General features: G+C 34.0%; 1 protein-coding gene across 6 annotated transcripts in view; it reads left to right on the plus strand.

The window, feature by feature from the left end:
- Positions 1 to 24,295, plus strand: part of LRBA (LPS responsive beige-like anchor protein) — a 781,419-nt gene that overhangs the window by 201,158 nt on the left and 555,966 nt on the right. For all 6 annotated transcript variants that reach the window (XM_019441290.2, XM_019441289.2, XM_019441291.2 and 3 more), the window contains exons 24-31: positions 498 to 676; positions 1,502 to 1,655; positions 2,057 to 2,237; positions 5,887 to 6,014; positions 6,515 to 6,622; positions 10,595 to 10,754; positions 13,849 to 14,296; positions 21,391 to 21,524. In XM_019441290.2, coding sequence (XP_019296835.1) covers positions 498 to 676; positions 1,502 to 1,655; positions 2,057 to 2,237; positions 5,887 to 6,014; positions 6,515 to 6,622; positions 10,595 to 10,754; positions 13,849 to 14,296; positions 21,391 to 21,524 — 1,492 coding nt within the window. The remainder of the gene's footprint in view (positions 1 to 497; positions 677 to 1,501; positions 1,656 to 2,056; positions 2,238 to 5,886; positions 6,015 to 6,514; positions 6,623 to 10,594; positions 10,755 to 13,848; positions 14,297 to 21,390; positions 21,525 to 24,295) is intronic.

Consider the following 24,295-nt stretch of genomic DNA (forward strand, 5'->3'; position numbering starts at 1 on the left):
CCTTTGTAGAAATAATACATTAGCTGGTTGTAATACCAAATGGTTCCAAGCTAATGACTGTTGAATTATGGTAGTTAGCATTTTTGGTAACTTTGCTTTAAATGTATTAAAGTTTTCTTTTTAAACGTTTTATTTATTTTGAGACAGGGAGAGACAGAGCATGAACAGGGGAGGGTCAGAGAGAGGGAGACACAGAATCTGAAACAGGCTCCAGGCTCTGAGCTGTCAGCACAGAGCCCGACGCGGGGCTCGAACTCGCAGACCGAGAGATCATGACCTGAGCTGAAGTCGGCCGCTTAACTGACTGAGCCACCCAGGCGTCCCTAAATGTATTAAAGTTTTAATGTTATTACTTATTGATTATTTTTCTGTAAATTTGGTTCCTTAGTATCTTCAAATGTGATTATTTGTTAGATGAATTGCATAGGAGCTATTATTATTAATGCCTTCTTTGAAGTTCAATTTATTTTATTACTCTTCTAAATTTACTGTATTAGATGTCAAGGCAACAGGAGGGACCAGGTCAAGGAATAGCACCAGATGGAGGTAATGGACAAAGGAGGGATTCCAGATCTGCTATGTTTCGTATTCCTGAGTTCAAATGGTCTCAAATGCATCAACGTTTGCTCACTGATCTATTATTTTCAATAGAAACAGATATACAGATGTGGAGAAGGTATGTCCATATGTTTGTTATAGAAGATGTGTATGAAGTTTAGTGTTTGTTTAAAGAAATTTATATAGTTAACATTTTGCAATTTATTTCAGACATTTGGTTAAAAAGTAGAATATAAATTATTTCTGTGATAGGGTTTTATTGAATTAACTTTTATTGGCCATTGTAGAAATGAGCTACCCAGTCTGAATTACAACAAACTGAAAATCAGAGATTTTTCTTTTAAAAAATGTGCTGAAGATTTCCTGTAGCATAAAAGCTAAGTTGCTTCATCTATAAGTACTAAAAAAAAAAAAAAAAATTGGACTCTAAGTATAACACCCAATTCTCCAATGTAGTTTTGGTATAAGAAATCTGTATATTTCAGATTATCTATTGTATGATTTATGTTTTTGAAATGCCTAATTGGTTTATTGTTATTTGTATACTACACTTATCCTGTTTAAAAGCATGTTATGGCTTTCTCTAAGAAAATGTTAGTAGAAAATTTATTTTTATTTGCACATTTAACACCATTTGCCTCTTAGTTTTTGCTATGTGACTTCTCAGTTTTGTTCCCAGTTAAGGATAATTCAACTTTTTATATACAAGATGAATAGTATTATATGTTTCAGCACTGAAAAGGGGCATGGATAACAACTCCTGATATGAAATGGTCTACATCTTGTGAAGAAGTGCATCCCCAACATGTCTGCTGTATCATTATCATTACCTCAGCTTTAAAGACGAAGCAAATGCACTGTCTTATCCTCCCTCCCCTCAAGTAGGCAAACTGTGATTTCCTTTCTTTAGCTTTATCAGTAAACATCATTTATCTTTGGACAGCCATTCAACAAAGACAGTTATGGACTTCGTGAATAGCAGTGATAATGTCATCTTTGTACACAACACAATTCATCTCATCTCTCAAGTGATGGACAATATGGTCATGGCTTGTGGGGGTATACTGCCATTGCTTTCAGCTGCTACATCGGCTACAGTAAGGATTTAACTACTCTATAAAATTGGTGTGAAAATGCTACTGTTATGCATCTTTGTTAACACTTGAATGTGGTGGTTACTATGCATCATAAGTGCATTAAGCCAAAAGTAACAGTATCTTTTACAGTTACATGAAAGGACCTTAGAATCTGTTCCAAGAATGAAAGAACTAAAAACTATGTTGATTTCTTAGGCATGAGTCAGCTAGAGAATATGATTGGTGGTGGTTCACCTGTACTTTTCTGTTGCCTTCTTTTTAGATGAAAAAGGAAAACATTCTGTTGAACTAGATTTCTGAAAGCTGGCTTTTTATAAAACTTAGAAATTTGGGGAATGTATCCAAGAAAATTAGATTTTTATCAAAATATAGATATAAATTTCAAATTCTGTTCCTTACAGCATGAGCTGGAGAATATAGAACCTACTCAAGGCCTTTCAATAGAAGCCTCTGTGACATTTTTGCAGAGGCTAATCAGCCTTGTGGATGTGCTTATATTTGCAAGTTCTCTTGGCTTTACTGAAATTGAAGCTGAAAAAAATATGTCTTCTGGAGGAATTTTGCGACAGTGTCTCCGACTAGGTGAGCTGTTAAAACCTATCAGGAATTTACTTTAAAAATTTTCAGTTATCTTGACATATTAGATTGAAATTATCTTTTATCTGTTGTTGGGAAAATGAGTACTAGGCAATTTGTCATATGCTTTTTTTTTAATCTCCAAAGAGTGAAGACTATCTAAGTACTATGCTTATAGTAGTAGTTATAAAATTGGCTAGAGGAATGACATGTTTTAAAAAATCTCAGTTGATTGTGGTCACCATTACCCCTCCTCCTCCGATCTTTTTTTGCTCAAAAATGGTGCTTCTCAGATTTTAAGATGATTCATACACAAGAAATCACCATAGCATCTTGCTAAATGCAGTTAGTATGGGGTGAGGTCTATAATTGCCTAACATCCCAGGTGATGTTGAAACTGCTATCTTACAAACATACTTGAGTAGCAAGATTCTAAAACTAGCATCATTCAAGTACAGCCTTTATCCACATGAGCCATGGTAATTTGTTGGAACAGTTCCTGAAATCTAGATCTCTATTCTCCTGGAGGCATTTCTTGCTTAGGTAAAAGTTAAAATACATAAGGAATTTTTAATGTCATCAGGGCTTCCTTAGGTGAAGCAAAATAAGTTTTCTCTGGGCAGAAGATTTCCTGCATCTAGTTGTAAATACTGAGGTTTCGTTAATGATTTGCTTATTAAATGGAGAGAAGCAGGTAGGAAGAGGTGGTTGAAGAAATGGAAGCAAAACCACTAGGAACCATTGCCACATGAAGAGAGATCAGAAATAAGGCATCTGTGGAAATGTAACACTAAAGGTGGAAAATCTCATTGTTAATGAAATATTTTCCCATTTTTAGCAGGAGTATCTGTTATATAAGCTGAGATATATTTAGACTTTTTTGGTGCACTGATTATGTTTTGATTACTCAAAATGCTATTCAAACTACTTTTCAACTTGGGATGCTCTAAAGAACTTGATGTGACAGTTTTTAGAAATTTGTTTTAAAATTCTAATTAAGAGATTCAAATGGTAGGTATAAGAAAACAAAAACTATCATTTATTGACTACACTTGTTATTGCAGATTTCCAATGAGTCAGCAATTATTTTCTTTTATTCATGAGGATATTTGAGATCAGAGACATTAGGAAATGTATTAAAAATCCAAAAGCTGTAGTTGGTGAAGTTAGAATTTGAATATAGTTTAACTTGTTTTCCTACTTTTTCTGTTGTAACATACTTCCTTGAACTTTCTATTAGTAATATAATTAAACTATTTTGACTCCATTGGTTTTGTATATGCCATTTTTTTAAACGTTGCCACTTTCCTATAAAGAGTATACTTCTGGAATTAAAAATACAAGGCTATGCTATCAATGTGTCACTACACTCAAGTATTCTGAAATTAGGGAAATACTCATTTTCATAATTTGATCTACCCCAGCATCATGTATTTTTATATATGGAAGTGAGATTCTGAAAACTATTTGTTCAAAGTCTTTAATAGAGTATGGTAAGCTTGGTAAACAATTCAAGTGTTTGATCCCTGGTCTCCTCATTCCTGTTCTTTCCTGAGGTTGGAGGTGAGAAGGCAGGATGGCAACAGTTAAGAGTAGCTTCTACTACTGAGACTGCTGAGTGTGATAGGTTTTTAACTTTGCGATACCCAAACTTGATTTTATGCAACCTGGGACAAAAAAGTGCAAAAGTTATTTTTCTGGGCCTGATTTCAAATTTGAGAGTCATTTTCCATACTCTCTTGCCCTCCCTCCCTCACTATATTCCTTGTTTCATTTTCCCCAACTTTTGTTGCTGTCTTGCACTTATCTGAATACTTTCCTGTTTCAGTTCTATGCTTGCCATAGGATAGTCTGGTAGTAGTTACAGTCCCCAGAGAAGTTTGCCATTTTGTTCTTAATTTGCTCTCCTACTCTTGTTCAGTTCATATAGCCTGAGTGCTACTGATCTGATTAAGAACTGAGATGATTCACATGATAATAAGCATTTCATAGTCATGTTTGCATTACTTAATTCATCATTTAAACTTCAAAATTAATTTCTAAATAACCCGAGTAACTGATGGGGGACACATTTAGAGAGGTAGTTTTTTGAACAGGTGATTCATTTAATTTACTACTTATTTTAAGTTGTTGAAAATGTTCCAACCAAATTCTAGAATTTACATAACTCACAGGTTAGCAAACAGTGTTATTGCAGGCTCTTTAAAATTTCATAATCATAAGTTATATATAACATGAATACTATAGGATTTATGCTCAGAGAAGGTCACCATTTTAAGAGTACGATATTGGTGAAACTGTTCAGTTAGTCAAAAACAAAAACAAAAAAAGGTTAATATCTGGTAGTAATATACTGGAACATCAAATCTTCAACAAAGATTTGGAGATCCTTAGGCTTATAAATGTGTTGGTTTCTACTGGATGAAGTTATTATTATTATTATTATTTTATTTATTTATTTTTTACCGTTTATTTACTTTTGAGAAACAGAGAGAGAAAGAGCATGAGCAGGAGAGGGGCAGAGAGAGAGGGAGACACAGAATCCGAAGCAGGCTCCAGGCTCCAGACTGAGCTGTCAGCACAGAGCCTGATGTGGAACTCGAACTCACAAACTGCAAGATCATGACCTGAGCCAAAGTTGGATGCCTAACTGACTGAGCCACCCAGGCGCCCCCAAATTATTTTTATTATTATTATTATTTTGAGTATAGTTGACACACAATATTACATTAGTTTCAGGTGTACAACTTAGTGACTTGACAGGTTTATACATTAGGCTAGGTCCAGTTACGTTGCTATTACAATATTATTGACTGTATTCCTTATGCTCTGCTGTTTATTCCTATGACTTACTCATTCCATAGTTGGAGGCCTACATCTGTCTTTCCCCTTCACTCATTTGGCCCATTTGCCACTGCCCTACCCTCTGATAACCATTAGTTTGTTCTTTGTATTCATAGGCCTAATTATGCTTTTATTTGTTTATTAATTTTTTTTTTTAGATTCTATTTATGAGTGGAATCATACGGTATTTGTCTTCCTCATTCTGACTTATTTCACTTAGCATAATACTGGAGAGGCTATTTTGGACTTTATTAATCACAGTCTCTTTTCTGCCCCCCACCTTTTAAACCGTTTTAATGAAAACCAGTTAAAAGTAGACTCTGTAAATATTTTCTATAAATGTTCTACCTTTTATCAGTCTCTATAAATATGTTGGTATAGTGATAGGCCATAAGAAATACATGCAAGTTTTAAGTTTATTTTACTTTGATGAAGGTGATAGGTTGTTATTATAGACTAGTTCATAGCAGTGTGATTTGCTTTCTCTTTTTTCCTACTTTTCAGTTCTTTTCTTCCCTATCTTTTCCTTAATAAAAGATCATTCCACTTTAGCTTAGGTAAGCTCTAAGAAACACTAGCCTGTTGATTTAGTTCCCTGAAATGATTCTCTCTTAGCAGTGGGCCCTAACAGTGTAGCTAACAAAGTCACAAAACAAACACTAGGTGATAGAGTCCAGGAACATTGTAGGAATTTGCTGAAAGTAATCTGTTTCAAATAAAAGCTTATGTAAATCATATTATGTAGGTGATTTTTATCAATTCCAAAATCTTAAATAAAATTTTCTGGCCCAATCTTTTCCTTAAATTACAGTGTGTGCTGTGGCAGTTAGGAATTGTTTAGAGTGTCAGCAGCATTCACAGCTGAAAGCTAGAGGAGATACAGCCAAGGGCCAGAAAACAGTACACAGCCTGATTCCCATGGGGAAATCTGCCGCAAAGGTAAGCATACAGAATAATTAATTTAATAAAAAAGTACCTCTTACTTTATGATTAAGATCTTAGATTTAGTTGTTCATTTCAACATAAAGTTAAGTAAATCTGACAAAGGTTCTAAAATAGTTATTTTAGTCTGTGGACATAACATTCAAATATTTGTGTTTAAATATACAGCAAAGATTTGCTTATACTTAATCTTGTCTGCTTTTCCAAGTGTTTACTTTTCTTGTGTCTTTGATATGTCAAATATGTCAATTTCCTTTGAATATGTCAATTTGTATTTCATGAACTTGGTGAGTTAGCATGCAGTTTGATTTTTCCTTTATGGCTCCCTTCTGTGACCCCCACCTCTATCCCAGTACCCCTAAAAAGAAGACAGAAGGAAGTAGGAAAAATAAGCTAGGAGAAACAATGTTACAGCCTTTTTTTTCCTGGTTCTTGGAATACTGTGCTAATATTTTAAAATGTCTGTGTAATACATATATATTTTTTGTCTTAAATAGAGTCCAGTGGACATTATAACTGGTGGTATATCTCCAGTAAGAGATTTTGACAAGCTCCTACAAGACATGGATATTAATCGGCTTAGGGCAGTTGTCTTCAGAGACATAGTAAGTTACAGTATTTCTTTCACATACTCTTAGCTGATACATATTTCTACCTAGGCCCAAAGTATTGAAAGGAAAAACTTTCTGTGATATAAAACAGTTGAATAGAGATAAGAAGGACTAGAACCAATTCTTATGACAATAATTTTAGAATCTTAGAATATTGGACAGTACTATTTAAGTGGAATTAATATATCAGAGTAATGATACTGAAAAGAATAAAACATTATTACATATTAAGCACTGTAAGTGCTTCACATGCACTAAGTCCAACGACTTCTTGAGTTGTGTACTTTTGTAATTCTCATTTTATAAATGAGGAATCTGAGGCAGAGAGCTTGAGTAACTTGTTCAAGTTAATGGAGCTAGTAAATGATAGGATTCCAACCCAGCAGACTTAAACTCCAGAATCTACGCTCTGAAAGTAATGAAATGTTCAAATTCTGAATGGCATATTATTTGTACTGAATATTGGATGTTTTTCCCTCAAACAAGTAGAATTACAATAATGAAATGTGGCAGTTTTAATTTTTAAAAAATGTTTGTTTTAGTTGATTTTGACATGTGGTGCAGTTTTCATGTATAAATTGTAAAGTCATATAAGAAAGTCTAAAGAATTAAGAAAGTATAAAAATGAAAATAAAAATTATTTGGGGGTGCCTAGGTGTACAGTTGGTTAAGTGTCTGACTCTTGATTTTTGACTTGCTCAGGTCCTAATCCCAGGGTTGTGTAGGACTCCATGCTGGGTGTGGAGCCTGCTTAAGATTCTCTCTCTTCTCTCTCTCTCTCTCTCTCTCTCTCTGTGCCCCTCCCCTGCTCATGCTCTTTCTCTGTCTAAAAATTATATATTATATATATATGTATGTGTGTGTGTATATATATATATATATATATATATATATATATATATATATATATATATACACACACATATATATATTTGTAATCCTCACCGGTATTTGTAGTATTATCATTACTTAATAATTATTGAACACTTACTGCATTTAGTACTAGATGTTCTATTTTACATGCAAGTCTTTTTATAAATTTTATAACTTCTTTTTTTTAATATGAAATTTATTGTCAAATTGGTTTCCATACAACACCCAGTGCTCATCCCAATAGGTGCCCTCCTCAGTGCCCATCAGTTTTAATTTTCCCTCCTCTTTTTGTAGGGTCTTGGTGTTCTTTTGAGTTCTTAACTAAGTTTTGTACACATATACAACTTGTTAATAGTAGTTGTAGTTAATAGTTATTACCTATAGTTAGCAGTTACTGAATGTTTACTGTGTTTTAAGCATGGAAATGGATGCTCTGTATCATTTAATTCATGTAGTAATCATATGAGAAAGATGGAAGTGTTAGGTTAAATATTATGGTTAAGATCACACAGGGGCGCCTGGGTGGCTCAGTCGGTTGGGCGGCTGACTTCGGCTCAGGTCATGATCTCGCGGTCCGTGAGTTCGAGCCCCGCGTCGGGCTCTGTGCTGACAGCTCGGAGCCTGGAGCCTGTTTCCGATTCTGTGTCTCCCTCTCTCTGACCCTCCCCCGTTCATGCTCTGTCTCTCTCTGTCTCAAAAATAAATAAACATTTAAAAAAAAAAAAAAAAAAGATCACACAAATAATAAGAGATAGAAGTGGGTTAAGGACCTAGGGAATGTGGTTCTTGGAATTCTGATCTTAACCATTAGGTGTGTTGCCTCCTTAGATCTCCATATATTTGCTTTTTGATAGCTCTTATTATTCCTTTCGTTAAGAAACCATCAACTGTTTTTTTTTTTCCCCCAAACCCACTGACTGTGGTTTATTTTGGGACCAAATATTGTTGCTACTTTCCTTTTCTTTGGTTGAGTCCATTGCCCCATAGCTTTGTTTTTCCTACAGTGATTTTTAAAAATCTATAATAAGTAATATAATTCTTTTGCTTTAAATATTCTTTAATGGCTTCCCATAGTACTTGAAATGAAAATTCCTCATCTGGCTCTTTATGATTTGGCTCTTTGGAACTTTGTAACAAGTTTTTATGTCAGGATATTTGGACAGAGAATTAGAGTATCTCTTATGTTTAACATGTAATTTTTAAAAGTAATTAATAACTAAAATTTTTTTTTTGTAATTAAAAAAGTTTTATAATCATAGGAGTTTTAGAAAAAAGACTGTGTTTCCCAAACTATATCCCAGAGTCTCTTTTAGCATAATCCAATTTTGATGAAAAAGGAAATGACTTTAGATTGGCAATATAAAGAAGTTACTACCCTGAGGTTAAGTGCTAAACTTTGTAATCGCTCTAATCTGAGTTCACATTTGCTTTTTCAGTTACTATATGCCTTTAGGTCAATTATTCTTCTAGGCCTCATCTTGTTAAAAGGGGTTAATGAATGTGTTTGAACTACATAGTACAGTGCCCGGTCCATTATAAGTATTCAGTAAGTGATACCTACAGTTGAAAACAAATTTATTTGGGGATAAAAGGCTGAAACATAAATATCTATGGGATGTTTCTTCTTTGGACAGAAATTAGGCTTATTCTATAAACTTCATACTGTAATAACTAAATATTGAACATATTAATGCGCTAAATAAGTATTTAGATAGTCATGTAAATAATTTGTATAGATTAAGAAGTTAGAATCAAGTAAGTTACTTGCCTACATTTTTAGTGCCAACATCATTAGCAACAATTATTATAATAGTGCCAGTATTGTGGGGCAGTAGAACACAGGAGTGTTTGGAGAAAAGGAATGGTTAATAAAACAGGAAAATGTACATTTATCTTTTCCATCAAGGCTAATAAGGTCTTATATATGAGCCTAAAGAGTATCATAGATTCTTTACAGATTAATATTTGTATTAAATGGAAATGCTCAGGTTGAACGTGGTATCTCGTTCTTTCCCAGAAATTGTGTCAAAAAACATTTGACACTAGCTAATTGACTTTGTTTCATTTGCACCACTAGTTGCCATTTATTTATCTGCTAGGCAACAGTGTTCTTTGTTTTCCTTATTATAAGTTTTCTGCTACTCACGGTACCTCTGGTTTTCAGAATTTGATGGACAAGTTTAAGTTTTTCCTTTAAGTGCAAACCTATTGTGAAAAATATTCAGAAATGTGTGCAGAGTCCCTTTGAAGATGGAGTATTGGACTAGATGAAGAGGTCATCAGTATACTGACATGTAGGTGATCTGTAGAGCTATGATGAAGCCCTGACCTCTTCTAGAGGTCAACGTAGTTGGTCCTTTTCTTTCTGGCAGACACTATATTTTCAATCTTAGACACTTGGTTGTCTGTACTATTTAAAATGCTCTTGAGAATTCCTTTGGCATCTTGTTCTGTATCTGATTACCTTGCTTTTTTTCTCTTGGATGTTTGTCTTTTAGGAAAATTGTTAATTGTGATTTTTTTTTTTTTGCATATTCTTTTTTTTTTTCTAAGTTTAGAGAGAAGGAGAGAGAGAGAGAGAGAAAGAAAGCACAAGTCAGGGAAAGGGGCATAGGGAGAGAGAGAATCTTAAGGAGCCTCCATGCTCAGTGTGGAGCCTGATGTGGGGCTTAATCCCTTGACCCTGAGATCATTACCTGAGCCCAAATCAAGAGTCAGACTAAGCCACCCAGGCGCCTCTGCATATTTTAATTCTTATGATTAGAAGTAAAAATAGTTATACATATGTAATGATAATTGCTTTTTGATTAATCTTACAAGGTATATTATGCCATATGTCTTCCGACTGAGTTACCTCATTTTAAAAACAAACCAAATTCTCTGTTTCCATGTTTCACAAGTATTAAAAACTCTCATTTACAGGCATTTTTCCAAGACTCTTTGCCTAATCTTTGTTGAGGTGAATTTATTATTATTTTCAGTGTATGTCAAAAGATTTTTGGATGTATTTTATATGTAAATATTGTCATGTAAGATAAGATCGAAACATGTTACTTAATAGTGGCATAATCAACTACTTTTATTTTTCCCTAGGAGGATAGCAAACAAGCTCAGTTTTTAGCCTTGGCAGTTGTATACTTCATTTCTGTTCTTATGGTCTCAAAGTACAGAGACATTTTGGAACCCCAAAATGAAAGGCGTAACCAGTCGTTTAAAGAAGCTGGTAGTGAAAGTGGGAATTTATCACTTCCTGGTAAGCTTCCATATTTTATTCTGTGGGATCCAAAGTTCAAGTAAAACATTACCTAATAGTTAAAATATTCTGGAATTTAAATCCATTTATTTATAAAGTGAGAGTATATATTTTTAAATTAATAACTATATATTTCAATTTATTTTAAGTACCGTGTAGTTAATTGCAGTTGGGAGATGATTTTTGTTTTTTTTTTTAAAATGAGCCATTTAATTAAAACATAAGTGAGAAAATGTTATCTTTTACAAATACCATGTTAAACATTTTTGTTTGCCTTGGCATTTATTGTGAAGAAGAAATAATTCATATTTCTCTATAAGAGGCAGATTTGCTAATAAATAACAGTAATAACTAGAGGTGTAGAGTAGCTGCAAGTTATAGATGTATAGTTAGAGAAGCACCTTTTGCAGTCATAGAAGTAGCTACCATTTAGTGGAGGTAGATTTATTTATTTAATAAGCATTCATTCAGTACCGACTAGGTATTTGGGTATATTCATGAACAAAAGAGGAAAAGAACGTCAGCCTTCTTGGAGCTTATATATTCTTGTGAGAGGAGATCGAAAAGAAGAAGTAGATGTACTAAATAAATTGTATAGTATTTTAGAAGGTGGTAAGTTCTAAGAAATGATAAAATTGAACAGAGAAAAATTTCAGGAATGATGAGGAGATATGGAGTGTGGGTTTTTACTCTAAGGAAAATGGAGAATTATTTGAGTGTTTTGAGATAGCAGTTGACAATTGACTTAAGTTTTTCAAAGTAACACTTGGGATTCTGTAGGGAGAATACATTCTAGAGGGCAAGGATGAAAAATAGTGTTTTAGTTGTGTACTTCTGTATAACATATTACCTCAGAGTTCAGTGGCTAAAGCCATAACTGTTTTAGTTTTGTTATCATGATTCTGTGAATTTAATTCATATAAGGCACAGTGAGTATCATTCATCCCTGCTCCAGATGATGTTTGCTGGGGTTGTGAAGTCTGAGATGGCTTTTCTACTCATACATCTAGTGCCTAGCAAGGATGGCTCCAAGAGCTGAGGCTGACTGACTCGAAATGGCTCAGCTGGGATTATATGTCTGGGTCCTTGATAATTGTTCTTAGTAAATTCTTTGGTTTTCCTCCATTAGTTCGGAGGGCCTCTATCTTTGTATAGTCTCTATACATGTTCCCTCTAGCAAGGTAGCCAGCTTGCTTACAGAGGTGTTCAGGGATTCTGAGAAATGCCCAAGCTGCCAGATCTTTGTAAAGCTTGAGCACAGAACTGGCCCAGTGCTAATTCTGCCTCATTCTGTTGGTTAAAGTAAGTGAGGCCCAGCCCGCATTCAAGGGAGTGAATACCAGAATGCATGGAGCAACAGAATTATTAATATAACAGTCTAATACAACCAGTTGGGAGGATATTGCAATAATCCAGGAAAGAGTAGATTTTGGGAGGACTAAAATGGTAGTTGTAGAGTAGTGAGCATTTGTCAGATTCTGGATATATTTTGATGGTAGAGCAGGATTTATTTATTTATTTGTTTGTTTATTTATTTATTTAAATATATGCAATTTATTGTCAGATTCGTTTCCATACAACACCCAGTGCTCATCCCAAAAGAGAGAGAGCAGGATTGAAAATACTAGGTGTGAATATGTGAAAGATGCAATGTCATCAAGAATGATTATAAGGTGTAGTTGGATAGACTGAAAGTTAAAATATTCAGGGAAAAATAAATTCAGTTTTCACCATGTTGAGTTTGAGATATCTTTTAGACATACAAGATGTAAAGTAGGCACTTATAAATAAGTATGTATTGTTTTGTTGATATAGTAGTGTTGTAAAACTTTAAGAGTGAATGAGATCACTCAAGGGAGTAAATATTGTTAGGGAAGATAAGTATTAAGTCCCTCCAACTTAAGAAATCAAGGAGAAAAATAAGTGAAGGGAATTAAGAAGGAACAACCAGGGAGGTAATAGATAAAGAATGAGAAGAGCATAATGTCCTATTAGCAAAGTGAAAAAAGTATTGGCAAGTTAGAGGGAATAATCCTTTGTTGGTGCTGTGTCAAGTGCTGAGGACTGACCATTGGAGTTATCAAGATGGAGGTTTTTGGTAACCATTGGATTTAGGAAGATGGAGCATTTTTGTTGGTATGCAGTGAATGCCTGATTAGAGGGAATGAGTCAAACAGAGTAGGTGATGCTCCTTGTTGAACTAGATTTTAAAGATTATTGAATTAGTCTTGCATACAGGAAGGATGATGTGTTTTTTTTTTTTTTTTTAGCAAGTAGAAACTGTGTTTGAGGTAGAAATCTTGGAATTGTCCAGAGAAATGGCAATGTATAAAGGCACAGAAGCCCCAAATGTTGTCCCATGTTTAGCAGATTGCACGTAATTTGATGTTATAAAGTGTGATGGCATGAGTAGCAGAAGATAAAGTTGTAAATTAATAGTCATCTGATAAATAGTTGATGACCTACTACGGGCCAGGCATTGTTATGGGCCCAGGCATGGTTATAGGTACTGGACATGAAGTGTTAAAGAAGACAAATTCCCTGCCTTTATTAAATTTAAATTGTATCAGACTCATATTATTAAAGACTCTTATACTTTATCAAGGATTTTGGATTTTTTCTTCTAGGCCAATGGCTTTCAGCCTTGTGTTGCTATCCATTGGTATGTCATGGTCAGTTTGGCAGTTTTTTCTCAGTTTATTATCATTTATTACTTTTATTATTCTCATTGTTTTATTGAAACATCTATTTTGTTGTTATACTCAGTATATTACATGCATCTATTATTACATAGATTATGTAATTTATTTTTGCCTTTTATTAGAACATGCCATATATTTCCTAATTTAAAATACTAGATGGTGGGGTGGGTTAAATAGGTGTTATGATGAGCACAGGGTGATGGATGGAAGTGTTGAATCACTATATTGTACACCTGAAACTAATATAACTATATGTGAAACTAACTGAAATTAAAATAAAAACTTTAAAAAATAAATAAAATAGTAGATAGCTGTTAGGGCTGGATGTACCTTTTAAAAATTGCTTCTAAATTTTTTTTTTGTTTATACTTTTCCTTTTGTTTCTTGGTAAGATGTAGAAAACGCACCATCAGCATTCAGTCCGCCAACCCCAGCATTGGTGGAAGAATCTGAAAGCACGTCATCTGCTCGGAGGAGGGACTCAGGCATCGGGGAAGAAACAGCTACTGGCTTAGGAAGCAGTGTGCATGTAGCTCCTCCGATAGCACCTCCAAGTGTCAGTGCAGGCCCAGATGCAATCAGCGAGGCACTGTGCACTCTTTCTTTAGAAGTCAATAAAACTCAGGAAGCCAGAAATGATGGAGGAAATGAGTCGGATAACAAGGCTGCACCATCGGTTTCAGTTTCAAAAAATGTCAATGTGAAGGACATTCTTCGAAGCTTGGTTAATATGCCAGCAGATGGAGTCACAGTGGATCCTACCCTTCTGCCACCAGCCTGTCTTGGAGCTCTTGGTGATCTTTCTGTTGAACAACCTGTGCAGTTCAGATCTTTTGATAGGTACTGTAAATAGTCTTTTGTTTTGGTCTGCTTATATGTATAAAATTCAAAGGGTAAACAGGAACTTAATTTAACTCTGCTAAATTTTGTAGCTTCAACATTAGAAAGTGGTGTTTTGATCTAGTTTATAAAAATTACAAGGATGTTTTTGTTGTATAAAAGGCTTGTAAGTAGTCAACAAGGTATTCACATTTTTGTTTTTCATCATACCAATAAGATGATTTAAAAACAATATTTAATCTTAATGTTACATTGGCAAATTATATGGACAATCATTTTGTTTGTTATAAGTTAGAATTCGCCTTTACCTACACATGGCTACCTTTCACTCTTTTGCTGGCAGTACTGTGCCAGCCTTTGTGAAAAGAAGTCTGAATCTGTGGATTTCAACAGACTCAGGAATTCAGCAAGGTGTTCAGAGCTTGACAAGCTTTAGAAAGCAGACTGTACATTCCTGACTTTAGGTTCTGCTGCCTAGTGAACCTTTTGCTATATGCCTGAAATTTTTTTGTATATATTATTAAACTTTCTGAAATTCTACCTATAAGACATGTATGTATTGAGTTATTAAATATGGTCTTTTTCAAAGATCAGTATTTTATCTTGATATAAGCTCTAACTTATAGAGAAGTTGCCAGTTAAAAGAACTTTTGTTTTTCTGGAGTAATTTGAAAGGAAGTTGACACAGTAATCCATCCCCTTTGAATATTTTATTGTATATTTTCTTTCCTTTATTTAAAAATTTTGTTTTTTAGGGAGTGAGCAAGCAAGAGAGTGTGTGTGCTACTGGGGCAGGAAACAGAGAGAAAGAGAGAATCTGAAGCAGCACAGAGCTGGATGCAGGGCTTGATCCCATGACCCTGGGATCATGACCTGAGCCCAAATCAGGAGTCAGACATGCTCAACTGAGCCACCCAGGCGCCCCTCAAAGAGTATATTTAACACTGTTTATAGCAATGGCTATATTTTGAGGGTGGGAAGAGGTATACATAACTAGTTTTTAAAATATTCTCAATTTTTATAATTTGTTTAAATTGTATTAATCTTAGATTGAGTAGTCAAATACTTGCGGGTAGATTTTTAAAAATAATTTATTTTTGAGAGAGCGAGAGAGAGAGGGTGCACGTGCATGCAAGTGGGGGAGGGGTAGAGAGGGGGACAAAGGATCTGAAGTGGCTCTGCTCTGACAGTAGTAAGCCTGATGTGGGACTCAAACTCATGAACCATGAGATCATGACCTGAAGTCGGACACTCAACCGACTGAGTCACCTAGGTGCCTCAAGGGAAAGTAGATTTTTCAATTTAATATATCTTACTAATATAGGCAAAATTTCCTTAAATGTCCCAAATTTGAAAATTGTTGGCATTTATTTATTTTAAAGTTGTATAGGAATTAAATCTATGCTTTAGTGATGCCTTCACTGAGTGAGTTATAAATTTATTTAGGAAACCATGCCTCAGTAATACGTAGTAAGGGGTTTACTGAAATAGAATCCAGAGGGGGAATTTTTGTGATAGCGTTTTTCAGGATGTTATTTGGAACTTACATGTCTAGTATGCACTTAACATATGTCTGATGGCAAGCACAGTGCTCTGTTTTTTCCCCTTCTTTTTCTCAGCAAGAGACACCTTTTGAAAAACTATTTTCGTGCAGCTGTAGACCAGTGGAATCTTTGGGAATTTCAAAGCTTCCCTCTGATCATGTATTTATCTCTGGAATGCTGTGTCAGAAATCACAACTCTCCTCATATCTTAAGAATTATCAACTTCCAAGCAATAGCTGGAAAGTTTAGAGTAACAGCTACATGAGTGGAACCTTGCTGAAAGGCTGCCAGGTTGTGGGCCTTTGTGGATGGCAAGGTGTTTGTGTTCATTCCCATGCCAAAATTCTTGCTCTTATCTAATTTGAAGATCCTCTCTGGTGATTAGTGGATGCCAGGGATTTATCTTGATAAAGTTCAAGGGCTTGTCTGGCTTTTCAATTAGATCCTAAGGGAGTAAAGTGCTAGGCTTAAAATGCTCTTTTCTCCTTTAGTGAACTATTTGCATGCTAAATAAAATAGCATTTATGTGAAAGTTTATGATATTTGAAACTGGTTACTCTTCTGAAATGGAACTTCTGAACCTTAGTGATCTGGAAGGCATTGTTGCTCTTTGTTGTGGCTAAATAAAAAGAAATTTCACAGAGGTCTCCCTTGTTCATATAAAAAAAAGTCAACAGTGTTTACACTATCTGTGTGTTTAACTTTAGGAAAATTACTTCTTTCTCATCTGTAAAATGGGGATGATAATATGTAGTACTTAAATTCATGGATTGTTATAAATATAAATAATTCCTCTGTATTCTTAGTGCAGTGCCTCACAGATACTAATTATTCATTAAAGTTAGTGAGTTTGTAAAGAAAATTATAACATGTAAAGTCTTATACTTTAATATTTGGATTTTAATTGACAGTTTTGAAAAATAGCTTATAAAACTAAAAGACATATCTATCTTACAAATTCTTTATGCCAAAAAGTTTCAAGTGTTTTTTGTCAAAGTTGATAGCAGTTACTAAAAATCTAGAGTTATTTCCTTAAATATTAACAAGGATTCCTATCAGTCTCTTTAATAGTAAATTGCACCCTGAGAACAATGCCAGACATATCCCTAGAATCTCAAACTTGTGCCAGATGCATGTTGCATTTTCTTTGTGTTTTCCAAAGCATTTTAGAAAAACGTGAAATCTTAGTCCTTTAATGATCATTCTTAAGTAGTGGTAAATATAAATTTCTGCAATTTTTAAGCTGTTGGACATGCTTTATTAGTTTAAATTTGTACTTACATACATGATAAATATGAGGGCTTAAAGATCACCTCTACTGGAGATTTTAGTCCTTCAATGTGGATGGAAACTTTGTGATAATGAAAATAGTAAAGGAAAAGAAAATATCCTGAAATCTGCTGACTGCTTTTTGTCCTTTCAGTCATTATGACTTGGAATTTTCTTTGGTTTTATGTGGCCCAAAGCTGAAGCATAATTATTTTGCTTCCTCAGAAATGGTTTGAATCAAAAATTTTGGAAATGGATTCAGTTTATTTCCCACTTATGTACTAAGTGGGCTAAAGAAAGGAAAACTTTTTCCATTTGTGAGCACATAGATATTTTATTTTGGTAGTAATACATGCATAATTTTATATCTTGGAAATCCTTACTACCATTGCTTGTAGATGATTATACTATAGAATTGTGCTTAAATATTAAAATGATTGTGGTAATGGTTGCACAACTCTGTGAACACACTAAAAACCATTTAACTTTACAATTAAATTGTGTAATATGTGAATTACATATATCTCAATGAAACTTAAGAAAAAGGTCAATATGAGAAAACAGTTCAAATAAAAGCTCTTGTTTGGGCGAACTTGGAATTGTAGGGCATTTATATTGGGAAGTTATTTTACCTGTCTGAGCTTTGCTATTTTAATTTTTAAAGTGGAAGTAAAATGTAAGGGTTATTTGGATAATTTAGTAGTAATTCTTGGCATATCATCGGTTTAATTCATAGCTATTAATGATTTATAAATTTATATAACAGAACAGTGTTATATAGTTTATATAACACAAAGAATAGTGTATTATGAATGTTGACTTGGAGACTCTGGGGAGGCTTACCTTTAAAAAAATTTTTTTTAATGTTTACTTATTTTTGAGAGAGAGAAAGAGGGGAAGAGAAACAAAGCACGAATAGGGGAGGGGTAGCAGAGGGAGTGGGAGACACAGAATCTGAAGTAGGCTCCGGGCTCTGAGCTGTCAGCACAGAGCCCCACGCGGGGCTCGAATTCATGAACCATGAGATCATTTGAGCCAAAGTGGGAAGCTTAACTGACTAAGCCATCCTGGCACCCCTGGGGAGGCTTACCTTTAAACAAGGTTTTGAAAGGTCAGAAGGAAAAGTTTCCTAGCAAGCAGGGATAAAAGGAAGGCTGCTTGGCTGAGGAATAGTATATACAAAGGGTTGGAATTGTGAAATAACATACATGCTCAGGAATCATAAGAGCATATTGCAGAAATTTGTAAGGAATGCTGGATTAAATGTAAACTCATGTAGGTAGCCATACTTCAGATGTATTAGGGGTGAGAGTATGAGACAGATCTTGGAAAATAAATATCTACTGAGCTGTAGTAAAGAATAAGTATTATACATGATTGAAAGAATTATTAATGGTAATAGGTTAAAGGATTAGAAATGAGATCAAGGGGTTCCTGGGTGGCTCAGTTGGTTAAGTATCCAGCTTGATCTCAGCTCAGGTCTTGTTCTTAGGGTTGTGAGTTCAAGCCCTGTGCTGGGCTCCACACTGGGTGTGAAGCCTACTTTAAAAAAAAAAAATGAGATCAAGTTTTTTGTTACCTTTAACTAACCATGCCATCTTGGACAGAGATTGTACATACTAAGGAACGAACATCTGTAGTAGATTTTTTTCTGTTACTAGTTTTCCAACATGTTATTGCGAAAATGTTCAAATATACAGAAGAATTGTACAGTGAACATCCATAGATCCCATCACTCTATTTACTTCATCATGTAATTCTCCCTATATACATTCCTCTCTCCATCTGATTTTTTTATGTGTTTCAGCAGACATCAGTTCACTTCATAAACATTTAACCATGCAGATCTTAAACTAGAGATCAGTACAGTTTTTTAAGGTAAAATGTACATGCATTGGAAGGCACAGATCTTTTGTTTTTTTTTAATTTTTTTAATGTTTATTTATTTTTGAGACAGAGAGAGACAGAGCATGAATGAGGGAGGGTCAGAGAGAGAGGGAGACACAGAATCTGAAGCAGGCTCCAGGCTCTGAGCTATCAGCACAGAGCCTGACGCGGGGCTTGAACTCACAGACTGCGAGATCGTGACCTGAGCCGAAGTCGGACGCTTAACCGACTGAGCCACCCAGGGGCCCCATGGAAGGCACAGATCTTAATGTGTATCATTTGATGAATTTTGACAGATTTGTACACCTGTGTGACCCAAGTCCTCAATCAAGATATCATCAGTCTTGGAAGTTCCTTCATGCACATTCCCAGCCAATGATGGTCCCCATCCCCTAGATGCAGTTACTCTTCTGATTCCTTCCTACCATAGATTAGTTTTGCCTTTTCTAGAACTTCATGTGAAAGGAAATACAAAATTTGTGTTATGTATGAGGCTTTCTTCACTCGCCATAATGCTTTTGAGATTCACCTAGGTTACGTTTATTAGTAGTTTCTTCTAATTGCTGAGGATCTTTTCGTATATATAAGCTTATCACTTACTCATTTTTCTTTTGAAAGAATTCTGAGTTGTTTCTGGTTTTTGGCTATTAAATAAGGCCTCTTAAACATTATTGTACACATTTTTTGTGGGCATAAAGTTATCTTGAGGAAATTCCTAAGAGTGGAATTGCTGGTACAAAGGGTAGTTTTATTATGTCTTAAATTTCAGTTATGGAAAAAACAATTTCAGCTTTCTCAATACTATTTTCTGTTGCTCATTTCAGTGCTTACATATATGAGTGATCTAGGTCTTGCCAGTTCTTTCTTTTGGGAAGAAATGTGAAAGTAAATTCTGTATCGTAGTCCTCACTCCAAAATAGGTTGCTAGGGAATGCAGCTAGAGATTTTCTTAAACAATAGGTTTATGAGTTTCTGCCTCGAGTAGGAAATATATAAATTATTTTTTGTATTGTTTTGAGTGTTCCCCGTGTGTGCACACGCACACACACGGTCGTATCTACTCCCCCTAAAGTCAGTAGTCTTCATCTGATATAAGCTACTATGATTTAAGCACACCATTTTGGATTGAGGGCTCAGGTGGCTGTTGCTTCTATTTTTTAGTGTATAGTTAACATTGGCAGTCACCCTTATAATGATGTGACACCGGCTACCCCCAAGTACATTGAATAAACCATGCCTAACACAAGAGAACTTGATTTAATTGGCAACACTGTTTGCCATCACATGATAGGCATTGAAGTAAAACAGAACCTATTTCGCGTTGTATTATCTCTCTTTGGTATAACAACAAAAACAAAATGTATTTTTGAGTTACTGGAATTACATAATTTCCACTTTTGAATACATTTATTGGGATCAAGTATCTAACTTTATTTAGAAACTGAATACTTTAAAGCTGTTAAGGGAATACTTGAAGCTTGCAGTTACAATATTGTCAACAAAAGATGTGATTAAATAAATTGAATGTTGAAGACTTTAGGCTTATGGTTAACACCAGGTAATTAAAAGTAAGCACTGCTGTGGGAGTGCATTATATATCAGCTGTCCTCTTTACCTCATTAACTGGGTTTTTGCATGTTTATGGAGCTAACTTCAATTAAAAATGCCTTTTAGTTATGCCTAATAAGGTCTTTTAGTTACTATTTGGGTATAAAGTATTACACTTTAATTGAAATTGGTGTATATAAATACCTGTGTTTGAATAATAGACAAAATGAATTTGATTATTTGGAATTTTTGCATCTAGCTTTTATACCTATGCATTGTTTTTTTTCCATATAATATTGTCAAAAGATAGTCTTTGGGGGTTAAAAAGAGAAACTTGATTATGTAGGTTTTAAAAATTACTTATATCTGCATTTTTTTTACCTTTAAGATTTCTAAGGTTTTATGATTTCAAATTAGTGGTGCTTTAAAATCCATGTAGAAACATGTTGAGTTTTCTGCTTCAATTCTGAGGTTAAGAAAAAGTTAATTACTTTTCCACTTGAGTGCCAAAATTCCTTTTTTATATACCTGTGGTTATTTTTTACTTAAGTTGGGTAATTAAAGATGATCATAAATTTAAAGAATATTGTATAATAATTGTAACTTCTATAAATGTAATGGATTATTGTATTTCCATAGAACATTGTCTTCATTCTAAAAAATTGAAATGCAAATAAATATGCCAAAATTGGAGAGATTTCTTTCTGAGAGAATATTCTAAATTGTACATCAAAATATAAATCAATAAATTAAAAAAAGAAGTTAGTTTTCTACTTTCTATTTTGAAATTAATATAATTAACTTGAGTGATGTTTCGTATTTTAAAATCTATTTACTTTATTACAGAAGTGTCATCATTGCAACAAAAAAATCATCAGTCTTACCTTCTGTACTTAATACGAGTCTCCCTACCAATGCAGTCAGTGTGGTTTCTTCAGTAGATTCACCCCAAGCTTCAGATGTAGGAGGAGAATCACCTGGTGAGTTAGTTTTTAGTGATTTGAAAAAATAAGTTTTTAGATTCCATTTTTGCAAAGTTAAGATATTTGGTTAGGCATGTTGTAAATCATTATGCTTTCATGTTATACTGTTGATTGTTTCATAATTTTCTAAGTAAATTTGAGTAGTATCAAAAATTACATCAAGTATTTCAATATTTTCTCCACTTAAACATAATAACTTTTCTTAATGTGTAGTGATAAGAGGAAATGTTCACAGTTGGTTAAGTAAAAAAATATATGCAATACTTTATATACCATGTAATCGTAGCTATGTGAAGTATATATCTTTTATATGTGAAAAAAAAGCTAGGCAATGTATGCTGAAACTACTAGATTATTTCCATGTAGTTGAACTACTGGCAATTTTGATGTTTTAAGTTTAATGTTAGTATCTTTTTCAGAATATTATCAGTAATTCTGTATTATGTTTATACTTAGGAAAAAAATAGTTATTGATAAGAATTTTCCACCTGGAACTAAAATCTGCAGTAGTGGTACCGAATTTTGTCCTGCCTTATCTTTTGTTTTACTAAAAATTAAAAACAACAACAACAACAACAACAATTAGACCTTATTTTTTAGATTAGTTTTAGGTTACATAAAAATTGAGTGGTTAAGTACAGAGTTCCATATACCACCTCAATGCCATTCCCTCCTTATTCCCTGTTTTTGACATCTTGCAGTAGTGTGGTACATTGTTATAATTTTTCCTCATTGTTTTAGTGAAAAAATATGAAAGAAAATAAGTAGAACTCTATCAGATTTTTCTTTTCCTATTGCTCCATTATACTCTGATGCTTTTGTTTTTCTTTGGAAGAGAAACAATTTGGTAATCTATGTTGGGTTGGATGCTAATTTCTGGCCTTTCACCCCCATCCAAAACCCTTAAAAAAAATCAACTGTGATTTTTCTAGATCTGCCTCAGTTGGGAAAAAGGCAGAAGTCACTAATATCTATGAAACTGTATGCCATCTTTTAAACTCAGTTATAGTGAATTTCTAATAACTTCCCTGAGCAAATGTTTTAAGTTTTAGAGGTTCACTGTACACTGAGTAAAATATTTTCATCTTATTTTGAATACATTGCTCTTTTACTTCAGTTTATGGGACAAAGTAAGTAAGATCCTGTGATTTGTCTTAAATATATTTTTCAAAATTTAAATCATGCAGTCTTTAGAAGAGATAAGAGACAGCTGAGATAAATGGGCAGTATTGGATATAAAACAGTATGATAAATTTATTTCTGAAACACTGTAATTTTTCCAGTAAATCCATTATAATAGAAACTCACCCTGAAGAGCCATATCCAGAATTACAAAATAATTTGCTATTTTGAAGACTATTATAATTTTGGCAACCCCCCACAAAACCCTATATCCAGCTCATAATGTACTCTTTTCCCCCATTATTTAAATCTTGTATAATTTTCAGTGGTGATGTTTCTCATATAGTTCCCAGGTTTTCCCATTTTGTGCTATAATTGTTAGTTCTTTCCTTTTTTTTCTTAAAACCCTTGGATTAAAAAAAAATTCCAAGTCATTCCAAATCTTTGTGTTGATGGTCTTTGTTTTTATCATCTGTTTTTCATATCTGACTGTTCCTTTCCTCTTTCACTGTGCTCTTCTTGTCATTGTTATTTGGTGTCTCCAGTTTAGATTGGTATTTCTATTCCATTCTCTTAATTGCTGACATGAACATTACTACCTTGATAAGGGAAATCTAACTCAGTGTAGTGTTTTCAGTCACTGTACTTCTTACTCTCTTACGGTCTCACTTTACATACTTTTGTTTACTGCCACCAGCCCATGTACCCTGTTCTTTTTTCACTTGGAATCCAGACCACACAAATATTTATCTCTTTGCTGTCAGTATTTTTAACTGAGAGATTTTTGTGTTCTTTTTAGTAGATCTCTTGATTTAAGTTATTTGCCATTAAAAAAAATAGGCGATATGTATTTATTTTCCTCCTCCTGGTTCAAGCATTATTTGGAAAAAATGATTTGTGGATGAATTGATAGTTGTAATTGCATGCTGAGCTGGGCAATTTATTCTTGTAGATCTGGGTAAGTTATGTATTAGTCTTAGTTTGATCTTGTATTTCTTTGTATGAAGATACAATAAATATATGTCCCTGTGGATCTTAAACCTTTGTGCCTTGGGATGACTTCAGTTCTAAGTTTTATAGTGAGTCAGCAACAAAAAATGAACTGCTCAAATTCATTAATAGATTATTGGTTAGTAAAAAATACACTTGAAAGTACATAGTACAATAGCAAAAAAAAAGGGGGGGGGGACTTTCCTTGGAAGAAACCATGTAAATATAAAACATAAAACAGGACTTTTATAGCAGAAACATTTAAACTATTTTGAAATTTTGGTATCAGAATGGGATTTCTTAAATTTACATGTGGCACAATTAAAGAGAAACTAGGATTAGATACACTTGGATCCCAGAAAAAGAATTAGAGCTTGCCAGCTTAATGTGAAGTCAAAGATTCTTCTGCCATATTATCATCATCATCAACTAAAAAACAAAACAAAACAAAAAAGCAGAAACAGACCCATAAATACAGAGAACAAACTGGCGATTGTTAGAGGAGAAGGGTGGGGGGAATGGGTGAAATGGGTGAAGGGGAGTGGGAGATACAGGCTTCCGGTTACGGAATGAATAAATCATACAGCATAGGAAATACATAGTCATTGATATTATAATAGCATTGTGTGGTGACAGGTGGTAATTACACTTGTGGT

Source organism: Panthera pardus, unplaced genomic scaffold, assembly GCF_024362965.1.
Source record: "Panthera pardus isolate Hobbes unplaced genomic scaffold, ASM2436296v1 HiC_scaffold_13, whole genome shotgun sequence".
Taxonomy (NCBI): Eukaryota; Metazoa; Chordata; class Mammalia; order Carnivora; family Felidae; genus Panthera; species Panthera pardus.